General features: G+C 39.2%; 1 protein-coding gene across 2 annotated transcripts in view; it reads right to left on the bottom strand.

The window, feature by feature from the left end:
• The window catches only part of celsr3 (cadherin, EGF LAG seven-pass G-type receptor 3), a 76378-nt gene that overhangs the window by 13916 nt on the left and 45503 nt on the right, over positions 1-16959 (bottom strand). For both annotated transcript variants that reach the window (XM_086069451.1, XM_086069452.1), the window contains 14 exons: positions 16604-16714; positions 16341-16509; positions 12658-12799; positions 11441-11561; positions 9864-10047; positions 9415-9516; positions 9218-9312; positions 8902-9111; positions 4966-5161; positions 2708-2887; positions 2461-2638; positions 1870-2037; positions 569-695; positions 171-377 (listed from right to left, as the gene is read on the bottom strand). In XM_086069451.1, coding sequence (XP_085925577.1) covers positions 171-377; positions 569-695; positions 1870-2037; positions 2461-2638; positions 2708-2887; positions 4966-5161; positions 8902-9111; positions 9218-9312; positions 9415-9516; positions 9864-10047; positions 11441-11561; positions 12658-12799; positions 16341-16509; positions 16604-16714 — 2190 coding nt within the window. The remainder of the gene's footprint in view (positions 1-170; positions 378-568; positions 696-1869; positions 2038-2460; positions 2639-2707; positions 2888-4965; positions 5162-8901; positions 9112-9217; positions 9313-9414; positions 9517-9863; positions 10048-11440; positions 11562-12657; positions 12800-16340; positions 16510-16603; positions 16715-16959) is intronic.

The raw sequence follows: 16959 nt of genomic DNA, 5'->3' as shown, positions 1-16959 counted from the left end.
CTGGCAAGTCAACTTATAGGAATGATGCCAAAGTTGACAAGTATTACAACGCCGATGCAAAAAACACAAACTGAAATGTCTCCACAGATTTTACATTTGGTGCCTGCAAGTGTTGGTTAAAATGGCATCACACGGGAAGGTGATCTAAAAAGAAAAACTCAAGTACCAACCTGTTGTTCAGTCTGATTGACACCCAGCAGAAACACGAGCTCAGACAAAAACATGGCCGCCGCCGTGTTGGAATGGATGCTCCTGGTGTTGGACTTGAGCCCTCGGAGGCAGGACAGCACCAGGACGGCGAGGAGCAGAGCCAGCATGGACAGCACCAGAGAGGAGTAGGTGATAAGTGCAAGCGTCTCCAAATCACCCTCCAACTGCTGCTTGTGGAAGGAAGAAGAGAGAAATCTGTGGGTTAGTAAAAAGGCAAGGTGGCCCATCTTATCTTTGTACAGTATTTGCTTTAGTTTTTAATTCAAAACAATGGCCGGAAGCCTTTAAGTGTTGCTTCCAAGCTTATTGCATACCACTCCGCCGCCATCTGACTGAGTACTGTGTACGTATGACAAACCTCTCTTTGCGAACTGTCCATCAGCACTCCGAAGGTGCCAAGCCTTTGACACTGACAGCGGACATGTGAGGTGTTCCTGTACACCACCATACAGTCCCTCACTGTCCAACAGCCTCCAATCTCACACCTACAAACAAACACATCCGCATTAGCAAACACATTATTATCTCAATAAATCGAGAAGCTAAACATGATATCATGAATATTATCTTTCTTGTTTGTCTAGGAGGCATGAATCTGCTGTCCTAGTGCATCAGGTCATTTCTGAATACAGTTTTTTTTTAATATACATATATATTTTTTTCATTTATTCTAAATGTTTTTTCGTTCATACTATATATTTTTTCATTTATTATACAGGCTGTAAAGGCTGTAAAACACCTCACCACACAATTTATACATGCACTTTCCTCCGATAGGCGTGAACATTTTCTCACATGCTGTATCTCTTATTTAAATACAGTAGGCCTGTACACTCTTAAAAACATTTGGGTCAAAAGTAACCCAATTATGGATAAAAAAGAAAGAAAAAAAGAAGAAGGACCGATCCACTTTATGGGTCAATTTGACCAAACTTTAAGGGTTGTTTTATACAAAATGACCCAATTTATTTGACCCAAGTAAAGGATCTGACCAATATTTACGAGTTGTTTTACACTGAAAGACTCAAAGTTGGGTCAAATCGACCCAAGTAGAGAATCGGCCCATTTTTGACCCATAGTTGGGTTATTTTTGACCCAGTGTGTGTACACAATAAAATCGAATTAAACTAACATCCAAAACATTTATTTAAGAAACAAAAATATAATGGTGATCCATCCATTTTTTTCCGGGCCGGTATGTTTTCCCAAATTTTTTTTTTTTTAAATAATAATTACAAAATCAACAACAGCTGTTAGAAATGAGATGACACTCTTAATTTTAATGATGACGATACGAGGCTTAGAAATCCATTTTGACCGAGAGCGCATTGCTGCGTGGCCGGAGACTGCCCGTGAGCCGTGGAGCTGTGGCGGATGGCGCGCTGAACCTTCAACTGGCACTACTAGAGCTCGAGGCGGACAATTTTAATTTTAATAATGAAGATACGAGGCGCTGGACACGTAAATCCAATCAATAAATAAATAAATGTGGTAATTGCTGTGGTACACTTTTTTTTTTTTTTCCTCATCCACAAATGGCACATCTGTCTGTTCTAAAAGTCAGCAGCCCTTGAGCACAAAACCCACCACTGCGCTAAAGGTTAAAGACCGAATATATGAATGAACAGAACTGCACAGATAACATAATTCCGAACTTACTGGCTGCTGTGGTTCCACTGCACACATAGCGGCTTGCTACGATTGGCCGTTTCCAGTAGTTTAAACTCCAGTAGGATGGGCTGGTCCAAATGTCCGCCCACAAAAGTTTGATTGGTGTAGACAGAGATGGTGACGACTGGGGAGTTCATGACTGGGTGTCTGGGAAGTCTGGAAACGAGAGAGTGTAGGGTTAATTATGAGCCTCATTAAGTTAGCACATCTTTTACTGTAACATCTTTAAAGGTTTTTATTGTATTGTTTTGATAAATGATTAATAATATGTAAATAAATAATAAGACTTCCTTAGTTACTCTACCATACGGTAGATAGGCCAAGACTACAAAGGCATTTCCCATAATGCGCCAAGATCATCTTTCTCCTTTATCCTTAAACTTCATATGCCAATTATGTAACTTACTAGGTTCTCTCTAAAATGACATTAAAAAATAGACCTGAAAGATCCATTTAAAAATGGTCTTTAGAGATTTTGAAGTTGAGCATTTTTGGGGGACACAGGCAGAGCATTTCAGGCCGGTTCATTAACCGTAACCAAAAAGTCCACAAAAGACTGTGAAACTTGACGATTCTCACCTCACTCCGCGTCTGTCCGTATGATATTTGGGAGGGAGCGCTCCGCCCAGACTTCGATAGATGAGCAAAATGACGATGGTGATGGAAGGTTCAACTGTGCGCCGCGCTGCCGTGTACTCTGTCTGATTGGCTAAGGAGGAGCTGCCTGGCGCTTGAACAGTGTTAGGTGGAGGGACAACTGAAAGGGAGAACTCTGTGTTAGTAGTTTCTCTTTGTCAGGAACTTTCGCGTTTTAATCATTACTTACGTTCTTTCTCTGTGCGCTCCTTTTCCTTCCAGTGTTGTTGTCGTGGCATCAGTGCAGCAGGGGGCAGTATCACATGGGTGGAGGGATCCCACACGGCCTGACTGCGAAACAGTGTGGTTTGGTAACGTGGAAAACGTCGACGCACATGGGTTTGATTCTCTACCCGATCCAGGTTCATGACTAAAGTGCAGAAAGAGAAAGAGAGAGAAGAAAAACAGATCCCACACAGTCACCACTTATGTCACCAATTCATTCAAGCAATCCTCTTTGACCAACCAACAGACAGTACTATGTGTAGCTCCACCCTCTAGAAGCCAGCGATGGTACAAGCAAGTGGAATGGAATCTGCTTGTCAACATAATTAGCATTATGGGTCTGATTTACTCAACTTGATTGCTCGTCCAAACAGATATGAAAGCTCATGTATTAACCAGGCACAGCCACATGAGCAGAATGGCTATTTAGCAATGCAATTTTGGAGCTTCTGAATGATCTGACGACTGACAAGTAGGCAGTCACAAGAAGGCGTCAGGCTTTATCAGGTATTACAAAACGCGTGTAACTCTGCATTTGGGTGATTTCAGTACACTGTAACAATTGGAGTTGTCCTCTCCCAGAACAGGTTTTCGCAATGTTACGCTGGATGGGTGAAGACATCCAATTGCCACAAAGTCAGGATAAGTCACACAAAACATGCCACTTGCACTTCCTCAAAATGATCAGAGCAATAGATTGCACTCATGTACATCTAATGACCCCTTTCAGAAGTGGAGTTTACACATCACATGCAAGCACACACTTCCTTTGAACGTGCAAGCTGTGTGTCAATCAAAAAGGGTCACAACAAAGGCCTCTTCCACTACCACTTCCAATTCCATCACGCCGTCGCCAATTGCACCGCGATCTTAATAGATCACGCGGCACAAACAGCATGAACACTCACTTTATCGTCCACTTTTTGGGATCTTATTAAATGTATGTAGTTTAACCACTCCTTGGTAGCACTTCATGGACCCTCGTGGTTGTGACATGCAAACTTTGCCTTACTTAATTCTTTAAAATAGGTTTTGCTCAATAAACCATCTGGTGCGTCAGGTCACAGTATTTCCGACATTGCTCCTAAAAAAACACACACACACTAGATGACAAAAACAAGCTGTAACCTATATATGAAAAAAAATATGTATTGCATGTGAGGAGCCAATATAAAATCCATTAACTAAACACAAGAGCAAACAGAATGTCCTGCTATAGAAAAAGTTAATGCGGAGTGTCCATGAGTGAATACTTCACCCTGCAAACAGAAGTGAATGGGCACTCACTCATTATACTCAGCAAACCACTTCATTTCACTTTTCGTTTGATTGTGCGTGCGTGCGTGTGCGTGTTTATGCATATTTGTTTTCATAATTTTGTTCAAACTTCTGCATATCCACTGAATACCTGAGACATGCCTCAAACCACTGTCACATAAAATTCGCAAATTAGAATCTAACAATTATAATTGTACCTTAATATTTTTAATATCAAAGTACAATTCAACCCAGTTGTCCCAGTAGAATAACAGGTTTTTGTGTTAAAGTGTGATAAGTGATAAGTGATGCTCGAGGCCACCGCACACTGCACAATGCTTCAGAATCAGACTAGGACCGGAGCATCACAGAAAATGACAGACCCTAACCCTAACCCCAACCCTAACCCCAACCCCAACCCCAACCCCAACCCCAACCCCAACCCCAACCCCACCCTGTGCGAGTGTTAAGTGCATCGCTCAGCATGGCAGCCACAAACAGAGCAGGCGATCGATTAATTTCCCTGAGAATGAAATCAATCTAAATGCTTTTAACTGCTGTACTGTATTTTTAATGATGTGAAATTGAGTTACCTTGTGTATGCAATGTGCGTTGCCTTGCCTCGCCTAGCCATCAGTTTCTCTCTGAGTGAATTTGTTCACTTGGCAGCTTTAAATCTAAATGCAGGCTAGTGCTAAAATGCTTCAGGGGCTGTACATGTTATGGAAGCGTCCATTCTTATTTATGGATGTTTGTGTGAGCGTGCGTGTGTCCGTCGCCATCTTTATGCTGCTGCCAGCTCTTATCATTTGCATCCCTTGCTGTAAAAGGATTCATTGGAGCCCATTTCATAGCAGGTCATCTGTGAGGATTTAAATCTTATTGCTTTAGTACTCAACGTTACCGTGTTTGACTGACGGTTAGCTGGATCATGTTTGTACTGTATGTGTGTCATTCTCAACTCACCAATATTGGGAGCCACCAGCGCCACGGGGTTGAGGTAGGTGAGCTTCATGTTTTGGGCCAGATTCTGCGTATACTGCTCCAGCAACTCCGACAATTCAGCCGGACCGCTCGGAATGTGGTTCTGACCCTGGGCGAGGGCACGCCAAAGCCCCTCTGTCCCAGGACCCAATAGCACACTGCAGCCTCGCAGGATGTTCTGGAATGAGCCAGCAAAGAAAGAAGTGCATTTTGGTGTAAAATTTGAATGAATACTGACAAGGTTTGTACATGACATGCAATAATAGTGGATAGAAAGAAGAAGAAATATAGTTTAATGTGTGTAAAAAGACACTATAAGAGAGACTTTTGTTTGGCTGTTTTTCTCATTCTGTTTGTGGATCATATATGAGCGTGGAGGGGGCGAAGAGTCATAATACTGCTCCAGATTCAATAAAGTATTGGAGCGTCATGATGCTTAGGGGAGAAGGCAGCAACAAAGTGCCGTGGAGGGGGAAAGCAATAAACTGTAAAAAAAAAAAAAAGAAGAAGAAAAAGACAAAGGTTGGCTGAATATATTTGCGGAGGGAGTGACAAGTAGGAAATGGTGAAGAAGAAAAAAAACTAAGGTTACAATCGATCAATATTGAGTTTTATTTAAAAAATAAATACATCTCTGGACATAACAGAATCCCTTTGAGTCATTTGCAAAAACAATATCTAACGTAAAATGGAATTACCCATGCCATGAATATCTTACTTGGGAATGAAGTTAACAAAAAGATACTGCAGTATTATGTGAACTACAGTGCTGTTTGCTTACAAACGCACATACATAGACAAAAGCACTGAAAACATGCACATGGTCGATTTTGGGGAAAAAGTTCAATGATGAATAAAATAGATGAGAAGTCATTAAGTTTATTCAGACAGTATAAGTAAAAGTGTTCCATTTGGAATTATTGTTATAGCACATGTTCTGACATAGGTGGCCATTCATTTCACTCACTATAGGATTTCATTTAAGATGGCACTGGGTTGCCATGACAACTGTATAGTCTCCATTGATCATTCAAGGTAATGAAAGCTACTTGAAGTGTGATGGCCAAACCTCACAAATCCCAAAACTAACAATAAATCCCTCATCATTATGTTGGTATCCGTCTTCCATTGTTTCATTTCTTGGAAGGAGTGACACAGTATTCAGCATGTGCCACAAGTGTTTATGAAAATAGAAGAAGAGAATCACATTAAATGGCACTAATTTAATAATAATATAATTTAATAGTTATTTAATAGCACCCCTTAAAAAAAACCACACAATTTCCATCCATAAACATGAATGTTATTATTGTGTGTGTAGAACTGTGAGAGAGAAAACTAAATATTGTTGACATTACTGTATGAAAATAGAGATATGAAAAACAAGGAGAAAATGTGTATGCATCAACACATTATAAAACCGTGAATATTCCTCCTTTAAAAGGTCAGCATTTCCTTAAAGTATAATTCAAACCACTGTAATTACAAGGGCTTCACTGATGATAATATATTACTTCCTCAACCATGTCAGTTTCTATAGCAACACATCTTTGGTGGTATAACAATGATGGAGCCCTTTCTAACAGCACAGGGTGTAGCCACAGCAGCAAGTAAAAGAGCCCGCTAAAAAATCCACCTTGCCACACACAACAATCATTCAATAACATGAGGAAGATAAGTACTCGCAGAATGTTTGCATGTCTGGAAAGACTGTTAGCATGTTCAAATACCAACAAGTTCTTATCATATATGATAAAATGAGACTCCGTACTACAGCGGGATGACATTTGCAATTTTAGATGGGCAAGCGTCACTAGATTGCCATAGCAACATTGCCTACTTTAGTCTTGAGCATCAAGCGTAAGCGCTGTTGTTGCATGTGTAGCTATTTAATACAGAGGTTTAGTGTAACCATGTACAGTCAACACGAAAGTATCAGTAGCATGGCAGTAATCCCTTTTGCGAAACCAAAATCAAACACAAATTGCGTTTGCATGGATTAGAGATGCTGCTTCAATCTACTGTACAGTGGTTGATGATGCAGTCAGATTGGAATACAATTGTCACGGTTCACAATGCCGGCAGGCATAACTGGCACTGTGGCAGGGCGGAATTTCATAACGTATTTACATTTTCACACATAAAAGCTCCTTGTGGCTATGTTTTTTGACAGAATGAATTCAATTGCTTCTTTGTGAGCGGAGATGCAAAATAGAGAACGGGTGCAATATGATAGATATTCTTTGATTGTTTATACTATTAATCGATCGATCAATCTAACTTTTTATAACTAAAAACTTTATACTAACTATTTATATAGCACTATTTATACATTAAAAATAGTGCTGTCAAAATCCTAAACTGTCGGCGGCGATAGGACAACACACTTGTTATTGAAATCACCATAATTCCTGAACCGCTAGCGCTAGCAACGTAATTCCAACGGCTTCTGAAAACAGAGAAACGGAACTTTACGTGGATACCACATAAATTACGGTAGCAGATTGTCACGTGTGGAGGAGTGGGAAGTCCCGCGTCATAGAGAAGAGTAACTTCAAAGTACCGTAACTCTAGAACTATTTGTGCTAGCAATGTAATTCCAACGGTTGCTGAGAGCGGAGGAGTAGCGCTTTGCATTGATTCTACATACATTACGGTAGCTAGCAGATTTTCATGTGTAGAGGAGGGAGAAGGGCTGTGTCATAGAGGAGAGTGACGCAGGAGACAGGAGATGACGCATGTCTTACAAAGAGCTTCACGTCGAGAGAAAAAACCCTAAAAACAATAAAAACAGGCGGACTGCTATGATAAAAAAAAAAAATCACATTACACATTACACACACGGATGGTTACGTTAAAGGTAGAGCAGGTTGTGTTAGAGCAAAAAACATAACTACATGCATTAAAGTAAAGCATTTAATAAATGTTTGTGTATGACATTAAGAATATGTGTTCATGTCAAACTATCGTTTTTTTTTTCATTTTAAATTATGCAATTAATTAACTGTTTAGAAAAAGAGGAGGATGAGCGTGTGCAATGGATCAAAAAATGTTGAAGACGTCCTCATAACATTAAACGTTGAAATAATTAACACATAACAGGTAACAGCAGGCAAAAAATGGTTATAAAAAGCCTTTTTAATTAAGCGATTAATCGTGATTAATCACAATTCTAAGATGTGATTAATCTGATTTAAAAATTTAATCGTTTGACAGCTCTAAAATGCAACTCAAGGTGCTAAACATTTAAAACATCAATAATACAATAAAAAGAAAATACACCCATTGTAAACTAATTTAATAATAAAATTAGGGATGTGTGAGTACCAGATATCAGCATTTGGCCGATAAATCAGGTACTCTGTGCTGATACAATGCTAATTAAGGCAAAGAAAATCTAGCATCGAGTACATCCTCCTTGGCAGTAGTTGGCGCTATACGGCGGCAGTTTGTCACATCTACGAATCTTCAATGTGGTATCGAACATCCCTGAATAACCAAATCTCAAATTTAATTAAACTGATTCTTCACTACGAGAGACTGGAGATCAATTTTCCCTCGGATCTTCTAATGTGGCTTGTTTTCGTCCTTCCTGAGCTCTGCCAAATAATAGACAGAACTTCAACCAAAAATAACATCAAAATATTTCTATCCAAGAATCGAGCACCTAATATTTGAATTTGGTCCATCAATTTTTTTGTATCTGACAAAGCAAGGCAAGCAATGATGATACACCGTGCATACATTTAATTCTACTAAGCTTGTTAGCGCTCAGACTTGGATATCCGGAACCTGTAAAAGCACATTATTGACACATGCTTTTCTTCAACACACTTTTATGCACCTCCAACACTCATTATCTTCCTCTTTTATTTATCTATTGAACCTTAAACTTGACAAAAACTTGACATTTCCTACCTCATTAAAATGCGCATCCTGAGTGGCGGTGAGTCCGAAGCCACTTTGGAGGGTCTCGAAGGTGAGGAGGCGTGACAGCAGACGCTCTGCGATCAGCAAATCGTTCCCATAGAGGCGGCCGGTCGCCTCAGTGACATCACGGAGTTGGTGTGCGAGCTTCTTCTCCATGATCGTGTTTAGCTCTGTCTCATTGCGTTCAAGTGAATCCAGCTGGATGAAAACAAAAAAATATGGCACTGTTAACTACAGTTAGATACAAAATGTTGTATGCTTTTTTTTTTTTTTTTTATATCCTAAGCGCTACTTGTCGACATACAGCAGCATTGAGCTCCACAAATGGAGGTGAGGTACAGTTGTAAAGATCTGGTTCCATCCATCCTCTCTCAACATCACAATGTCTGATGGCAGCCCCTGTAAGACAAACAAAAAAACAAAAAACGGAAGGATTTTTGCTGTATGTTGTTGTTGCGATCCAAACCTGCAAGGATTGAATGGAGATGAGTATGGGCTTACCCACAGAACCTTTAGGGCAGGGCACTGCAGCAGGCAGGTTGAACTTGGTCCGTGGCCACCAAATCCCCTGAGTGATAGTTTTTGGGCAGCCATCATAAATGACTGCGCAAAGAGAGCGGGAGCAAAGCGTGAATTCACGAATGATGTAGAAAACTTGTTTTGCCTTATATGGAAGATGAAGGCCTTTGGACCAGTGACAATCATTTAAAAGGGAGATATCTTCAAATATTGGAAGACAAAATAGAGACGTGAGTCTATGGTACACATTGTTTTGTAATTGGACATTTTGCTGTCTGCAAATTTTGACTTTCTGCATCCTGGGCTATTTAAACACATTACATGTACAATGTATTCTATCTAATTAGAGAGTGAAATATATACAGGTATAGTATATTGGATTTTGATTGAAATCATTCCTAACCATGTGAGAACTAAAACATGGCCCTCACCATCACACCCTGAGTTTGTGACCTCAGCAAAAGGGTTGTCACACGTGTTGCACTGGTGACCAATCACGCCGGGTCTGCATGGGCACTGGCCGGTCTCGGGGTCACATGTTCGTGAGAAAGAGCCGACGGGGTAACAGTCGCATGGCAGGCAGCTTTCTGAGCCCCGCGGACGGTAGTGAAACTCCTGAATACACACACAGTAAAATGTTGTACTATACATTTAAAAAAAGTAAAACTAATAAAAACTCAACTCAAGCAAAAAAAATCCTAATAAAAACAACAACACATATCCATATATAACAATGGACGCTTCTATAAGATGTACAAAACCACTCTAAAACAAATGAAAACTAACTGAAATTGGGACAAAAAAAAGGCAAACCAAAATAAAAACTAACTATAATGAAAAATCCTAAACTATTATAAGGATTAGGGCCAGTGAAGAGAGAATAAAGTTTGGCATGATTCTGACTTTATTCTCGGAATTCTGACTTTAAAGTGAGAATAAAGTGAGAATTGTGACAATTTAAACTTTAAAGTCAGAATTCTGAGAATAAAGTGAGAATTTTCACTTTAAAGTCAGAATTTTTAAAGTCAGAATTTTTAAAGTCAGAATTCTCACTTTAAAGTCAAAATTCTCACTTTAAAGTCAGAATTTTAAAGTGAGATTTTTCACTTTAAAGTCAGAATTTTGAGATTAAAGTCAGAATTCTGAGAATAAAGTCAGAATTCTGCCAAAAAAATTTCCCCCTCTCTTCGCTGGCCCTAATCCTCTTCCATACCTTGTCGCCAACCACTTTTGGATCAGGAAAATTATTGCATGCTCTTATTGTCTAAATGTGTGTTTTTTGTTTGTTTTTTACTTTCACACACAAATAACCTGTAAATAGCCATATGCCCGCAAGGCAATTTGAATGACAACCTCGGGGCTGCGAGTGTCGGCCTGCGGGACAGAAAGTTGACAGGAATAGGAAGATATGTCACCTCTTAACAACTGACAGAATAATGACTATGATATTCATGTGTCTGTGTCTACATATATGATTTGTGTCACACATAAACACACATCATTTAAGCAGACACAGAGACATGAATAAAACATGAAAGTTTTCCCATGATATCACACACAGTTCCCGAGAGATATAGACCGGAGGTCAATAACAGAGATTACAGAAGAGATTATATCCAGGATAGAAATACTGCTCACACACACACACACACACACACACATACAACATAAACAGGTAGGAATACTGTATCATGCCTGACTTGTCGGTGGCATTTTTGCATAAGCCTCTGAGTCTGTCAGATTGCAATACATTTCTCATGCAAATGTAATAGGACATTGTAAGAAGATTTGAGCACTATATTAGGAACATAAAAAGACATGGACATCATGGCATTTACATGTGTTTCACTCAACAGGGAAAACAGCATAGGCTACTATGTTTAAAGCTTTTAGGGTATTTGGGTAAGAGTAGACCAAAGTGATTTACAAGGTGTGTATTCATGTATAAATGGTATATTCCCCAACCTACAGTATAATGGCCTGTAGACGCCACATGTGAATGTCCTACCTTGCAGCGACAGTGTCCACTTGTCTTGTTACAGTCGGGGTCAAAGCCATTATTGGCATCACAATGACAAGGCCCACAGGTGGGAGACCCCCACCAACCTCTGGGACACTGGTGGTCAATCCTAAATATGCACACATGACAGTCACTTTGGGGGTGGGACAACTGTCGTGGATATAAGAAGTCATACACTTTTGAATGAACGCCATTTTTTTTTCCTTTAAAAAAATAGAATCTTTTTGAGCAATGAGGTAAAAATGCACAACTGTAATAGTGTGGCTATACAGGTCTGCACCAAGTTTTTAATTACAGTTTTTTTAATTTCATTTTGCCTTTAAAAAAAAATGCAGTTAGTTTTAATTCGTTTTTAGAACAGTTGTTATTTTTTATTATTATTAGTTTTAGCCATAGAAAAAGACGTCACTAAGTATTATGTAAGACAATAAAGGAAACTACAATTCTCTAATGACCATCCTCCTTTTATATGGACATACAGGAATATAAAAAATATATAAATATAGTTATAGTTATATATATATATATATAGTAGTAGGTTTAGTAGTTTCACTTAGTTTTCAATTTTATTTGAATTTTTAGCATTTTTTTTTATTTCATCAACAAAAACGTTATTTCAATTTGAGTTTTTTTGTTAGTTTTCATCAGCTATATTTTTCTTGGTCTACACAACTAGAGATGTGTCCGTTTTCAGAATTATACCACCACAATCTAACTTAGGTTAAATAAAATCAGCATGCAGTAACGTAATTCCTACTCCAAATACATATCACATATTTTAGTAGACTTTTCCTATGCTAAAACTGACTACTATCTGGAAATGTTCATAATTCCTTCTACCTTTACAAGGCCCCAGTTCCAGCTGAAGAAAATACCAAGCTTCACTCTAAGTATGGTGTTATTTTGGTGATAAGCAGTGTTTCGTCACGTGTTTAGGGGACAGGGGTTAACTGTAAAAGTTTTCACAATATTTATGTTGGTCTTTCTCTCAGTGTCTCTCTCTCTCTCTCTCTCTCTCTCTCTCTGAAATTCTGAGAGAACGATTACAGAAAGAGATGAATGGCACTCAGCACCACGGTTATTAAAGCACTGAAATCTAATGGGTTGAACCTTGGGCTCTGAGAACCCTGCACAAAGTTTGACAAAAATCGGTCCCGCAGTTGTCGCGTAATCCTGTCAGTGAATATATGCAATGAGACACCTACTTGTGTTGGCAGTACTGTCCATAGTGATTGTCACCACAGTCACAGATGTATCCATGTGACGAGCTGGGCTTCCTGTGGCACCGAGCCTCATTTTCACAAGGATTGAGATGGCAAGCATCAGTGCAGCCTTTCCCATAGTAACCTGCAAGAGAGAAAGGATGTGCATAAAAAATCAAAAACACCTAAATGTACACATATTTATCTTTTTTCTTTTCACATTTTACTTAATTGTACCACAATTCCAAGGAGACAAAAAAAAGAAGAAGATTATTTGGCAATACACATGCCTACAATCAATGTCGGTATTCTGCCGGTCAGACATTTTATTTAATACTACCTGTATTGCTTTAGCGCTCACAAACACATCCAAAGACACACGTGCAAAGTGACACACACACTTACGCTATCAGCCTTATACATCTCCACTCATTCACCATGGCAACTGACAGAGTACCGTGACGACGGCCTTGGCTTTGTTCACGCACTTCTAATGACACACGGGCGTTGAGACAACAATATGGGAGAAGAAAGAGAGGGCTCGCTCACAGATGTGGACCGATTTGTGACTATGCAAACAAAGAAGCAGGGCATAATACGAGTCGATAATGTATAATTACGAAAGACATAAAAAATATATATATATTATTAAAAATTCAGATTCAGGCTGTCCTCTGATATCGATCAAATCCAGCTAGCAGCATTGGCTAATTTCTTTTGCTATGCTAGCGGCAATGCTCGCTCGGAGACTGGCAGCAGTTTTATTAAAAACTCTAAAGAGACATTTTAATTAGAGTCCATGCAGCTATCAGTGATTGCCATATCAGTTTTTTCTCGAGCTCGGGTTGCAGTTATTGCAGCATGTTGCTAAGATGTCACACTCCTATTTAGGTTTCATGTTTTATTTTTTTCTACTGTATTAGTTAAAATAATAAAACAGCAATCATTGTTCATGTGCAGAAGTAATCTGTCAAAGTAGACACTTTTGTTTTTGCCCAGTCTTTACCCGGCTGAGCATAAATAAGAAAATATTTGCATTTTTTATTTATTTATAGATATGTATAAATTACAAGCAAAGAGAGTGATGGCCATACAGAAGCAGAACATTATGAAACGGTTTAAAGAATTATCTCTGTACATATTTTTTTTTTTCACATTTCGAAAGAGACTCTGGAGATGGTCCATGGAGTTTGGGGATGGTTTGTGGGCTATGTTGAACACCAGAGGTGGCAAATCCAGGTCCAGAAAGTAAAAACCCTGCCATTGTTTGGCTTTAGCAGGTAAACAAGCACCCGGGGAGCTAGCTAGGGAGCTTGCTAGCTAGCACCTGGGGCTAAACCCAAACTGTAGCTGGGTTTTTACTTTCTGGACCTGGATTTGCCACCTCTGTATAAAAAAAAAATAATAATAAAAAAAATAATTTGGTGAACCTTGGGATAGAATAAGGCCCTTTTATTGAGTTCACAGGTTGCTCACTAATGTAAACCTCAAATAAAAGTCTTCCCTTACATGTTGATTTTGTTTGTATGTTTTGGATTGGTTTTAATTTATTGTCTATATTAGTTTGTTTGTCATTTATTCAAAATCAAAAAAGTAAACAAAAGTAAATGAAAGTAAAGTAAAGTAAACAAGTTTGTTTTCCCTGTTTAAAATTGGGTGTACTGTATTGTATTGGCCCAATTGCATACACAGTCAATTTGCATGTTGGCCTCTCAAATGAAAGGGAATTATTGAGCAGCTGCATACCTCTCTCTTTTATTTTTTTCCCTCTATGCTGTTATTAAACTTTGATTTGCACTCATTGTACAACATTCTTCATTTTTAATGATCGTGCTGATGAAAGATAATGAGAGCTGTAGTTTAAAATAACAGCATGCGCTGGAAGTTTGTTGTTGTTTTTTTTTTTTAACAAATGTTTGGTGTGTATGATTCTGTTTGTGTGCGTGTGTGTGTGTGTGTGTGCGGTGTTCCATGCAAAGAAGCCAAGGTGTTAGCATTAGCTCACGGGCTAGTGAAGGATGCTACAGGAACAGCACTGCATCCGTGCTTCCTCTCTCAGGCTGCCAGGCCCAAGGCATCTAAACACATATGTATCCTCTCCATCCCGCATGCAATACACACACATACACTCACTCTTCTTTTGCTCCCTCCCTCCATTTTTGCTTCAAGACATGCTCTCATTTCCCAACTTTTCCTTGTTTCGCAACTCCCCTCCAACTTTCTTGCTTTAACACGTCCCACCCAGATTTATAATGACCACACAATCTTTTGCCAGGTATGGTGACAAAAAAAATCTCCAGTAAAAGAGAGGACTTATGTTGTGCTACAACTACTAATATGTTTGAGACATAAGAATGTCAGAATTTTTACTACTAATGCTGAGAGCACAGGCACACGATTGTAGCCTGATTTGGACCCGGCAGACACGTCGCAAATAAACTATCACTGTCGTGGCCGATTTATTTTTTTTAGTTAGCGTTGATGCCTCGTGTAGTGTGACATAATCAAAGACTGACGATCTGGTTTTCCTAGACATTGACCAGTTCCAAAATCGTATCTGCGCCCCTGATAACAACACATAACACAGATAAATTCATGCACAGAATAAAAAAATATCTATTTAAAGATAAAATGTTACCCCCACTGATTCATTTTTGTAATCCTCATGATTTGACTATATTTCCATTATACAACTTAATGGTATGAGTATTTTTTTAAATTCGGACTTTATTTTCTTGATTCAATGACTTTGTCTTCTTAAATTTCACCAATGTGCTGACAGAATGTTGCATGTAAACAATCCTAAACAGAACTGAGAGTGGCAGTTGTGTCCTGACACGGTTCACCCACAACATATTCTGCTTAATTATTTAATGATTGTATTCTGCTCCCCCCAACAGATCTATTCATGAAATGTGCCGCCTGTGTTTCCAGGCTATTTGATTAAACTTTCTCAAGTTCTCTTTCTTCTCTTCTCTTGTTTCACCGCCCCAAACCGCTGCTGTTTACATTATTTCCATCTGCCATCACTTTCACTTAATTAAGCATTAACTTTTTTTTGAACCGTCTGCTCCTCCTCTCCCATTGTTTCACATTTCTGTAACTCTCTTTTTTGGCTCATTTCTTCTTGTATTTGCTCTCGCTGTTGTGATTACTTCTCCTTTAATCTCTTCTCATCTGTCTCATGAGATGGAGCCTATTCAGAAGGCTGTCAGAAGTTCCAGTTTCTTCCTCTGTTTTTCATGTGGATGAGAACTTAAACTGCTCCTCAGGGTTAGGTAGACACATGCAGTAGTGGCACTGTATATGTACTTGAATTGAGCATTGTAGCAAACTTTTTACCATCGCTCCTCACATCTGAAAACAGATATCTATGTTTTCTACTTATATGCGCTCGTTACTTTGGACTTTTAAGTCAGTAATCATCGCCTCCAGGGCGACAAATAAACGGCATTTGTGACACAGTATCATTCTCACGATGGGATGACAAGACATATTTCACAGAAGAAAGGGAAGCAATGCTAATTGCTAAGCTAACCTAAAATTGACATCATCGTTTAACACCAGAATTAAGTGCTTGAGTGGTCTAGTACACTTTTTACAGATGTCTGGCTGAATCCGTGTGGAAGCGGAGGATATCCAACTTTGATTCATTTAAGTTTGTGAAGGTTATCCCAGCCACTCACCAGGTTCACATAAGCAGGTGTGCCGCTCCCATTGGTCCGAACAGCGGCTGTGGGCGGGACAAGGAGATGAGAGACAAGGGTTCCCGACATTGCAGCCGATCTCCACTTTGACAGTTCTGGAGGGGCGCGGCAGTGGGGGGGCATCTGGCCTCACACCCAACCGAACGCCCTAGAAAGACCACATTTTAATTTTATTTTTTTAACAAATAACCTTCTCCTTATGAGCTCACCCATTCATCAATAATTCATCCGTACAGTCTCACCTGTATGCATCCTCTGATCCCATTCTGGACCTCTCCTGAGCCCAACACTCCTCCCACATGCAGATGTTTCACCTTCAATCCATGAATCTCATTTCCCACTATTGCTGTTCCCTAATGGAGGGGAAAAGATAGCGAGAGGTTGAAGTGGGACAGAAAAGGCAAAAGATCATCATTAATAATAGACGGAAAGTGAATTCTTGAACAATGACAGATAAGGACTTCATTTGAATAGCAGTGTTTAACCTTGTAAAACAGAAATGTCTTAGTAATGAAGAAATCAAAGCTGGCAGTTTCTTTTAATGCAAGTCTAAAAAAGAAAGAAAGATTTTTATTATTTTTTTATTATTATATTATTA

The sequence above is a fragment of the Leptonotus elevatus genome, chromosome 2, assembly GCF_054856555.1.
Source record: "Leptonotus elevatus isolate MCC_2025b chromosome 2, RoL_Lele_1.0, whole genome shotgun sequence".
Classification (NCBI taxonomy): Eukaryota; Metazoa; Chordata; class Actinopteri; order Syngnathiformes; family Syngnathidae; genus Leptonotus; species Leptonotus elevatus.
The sequence above is the reverse complement of the archived record's forward strand: the minus strand, read 5'-3'. Positions and strand labels throughout refer to the sequence as shown.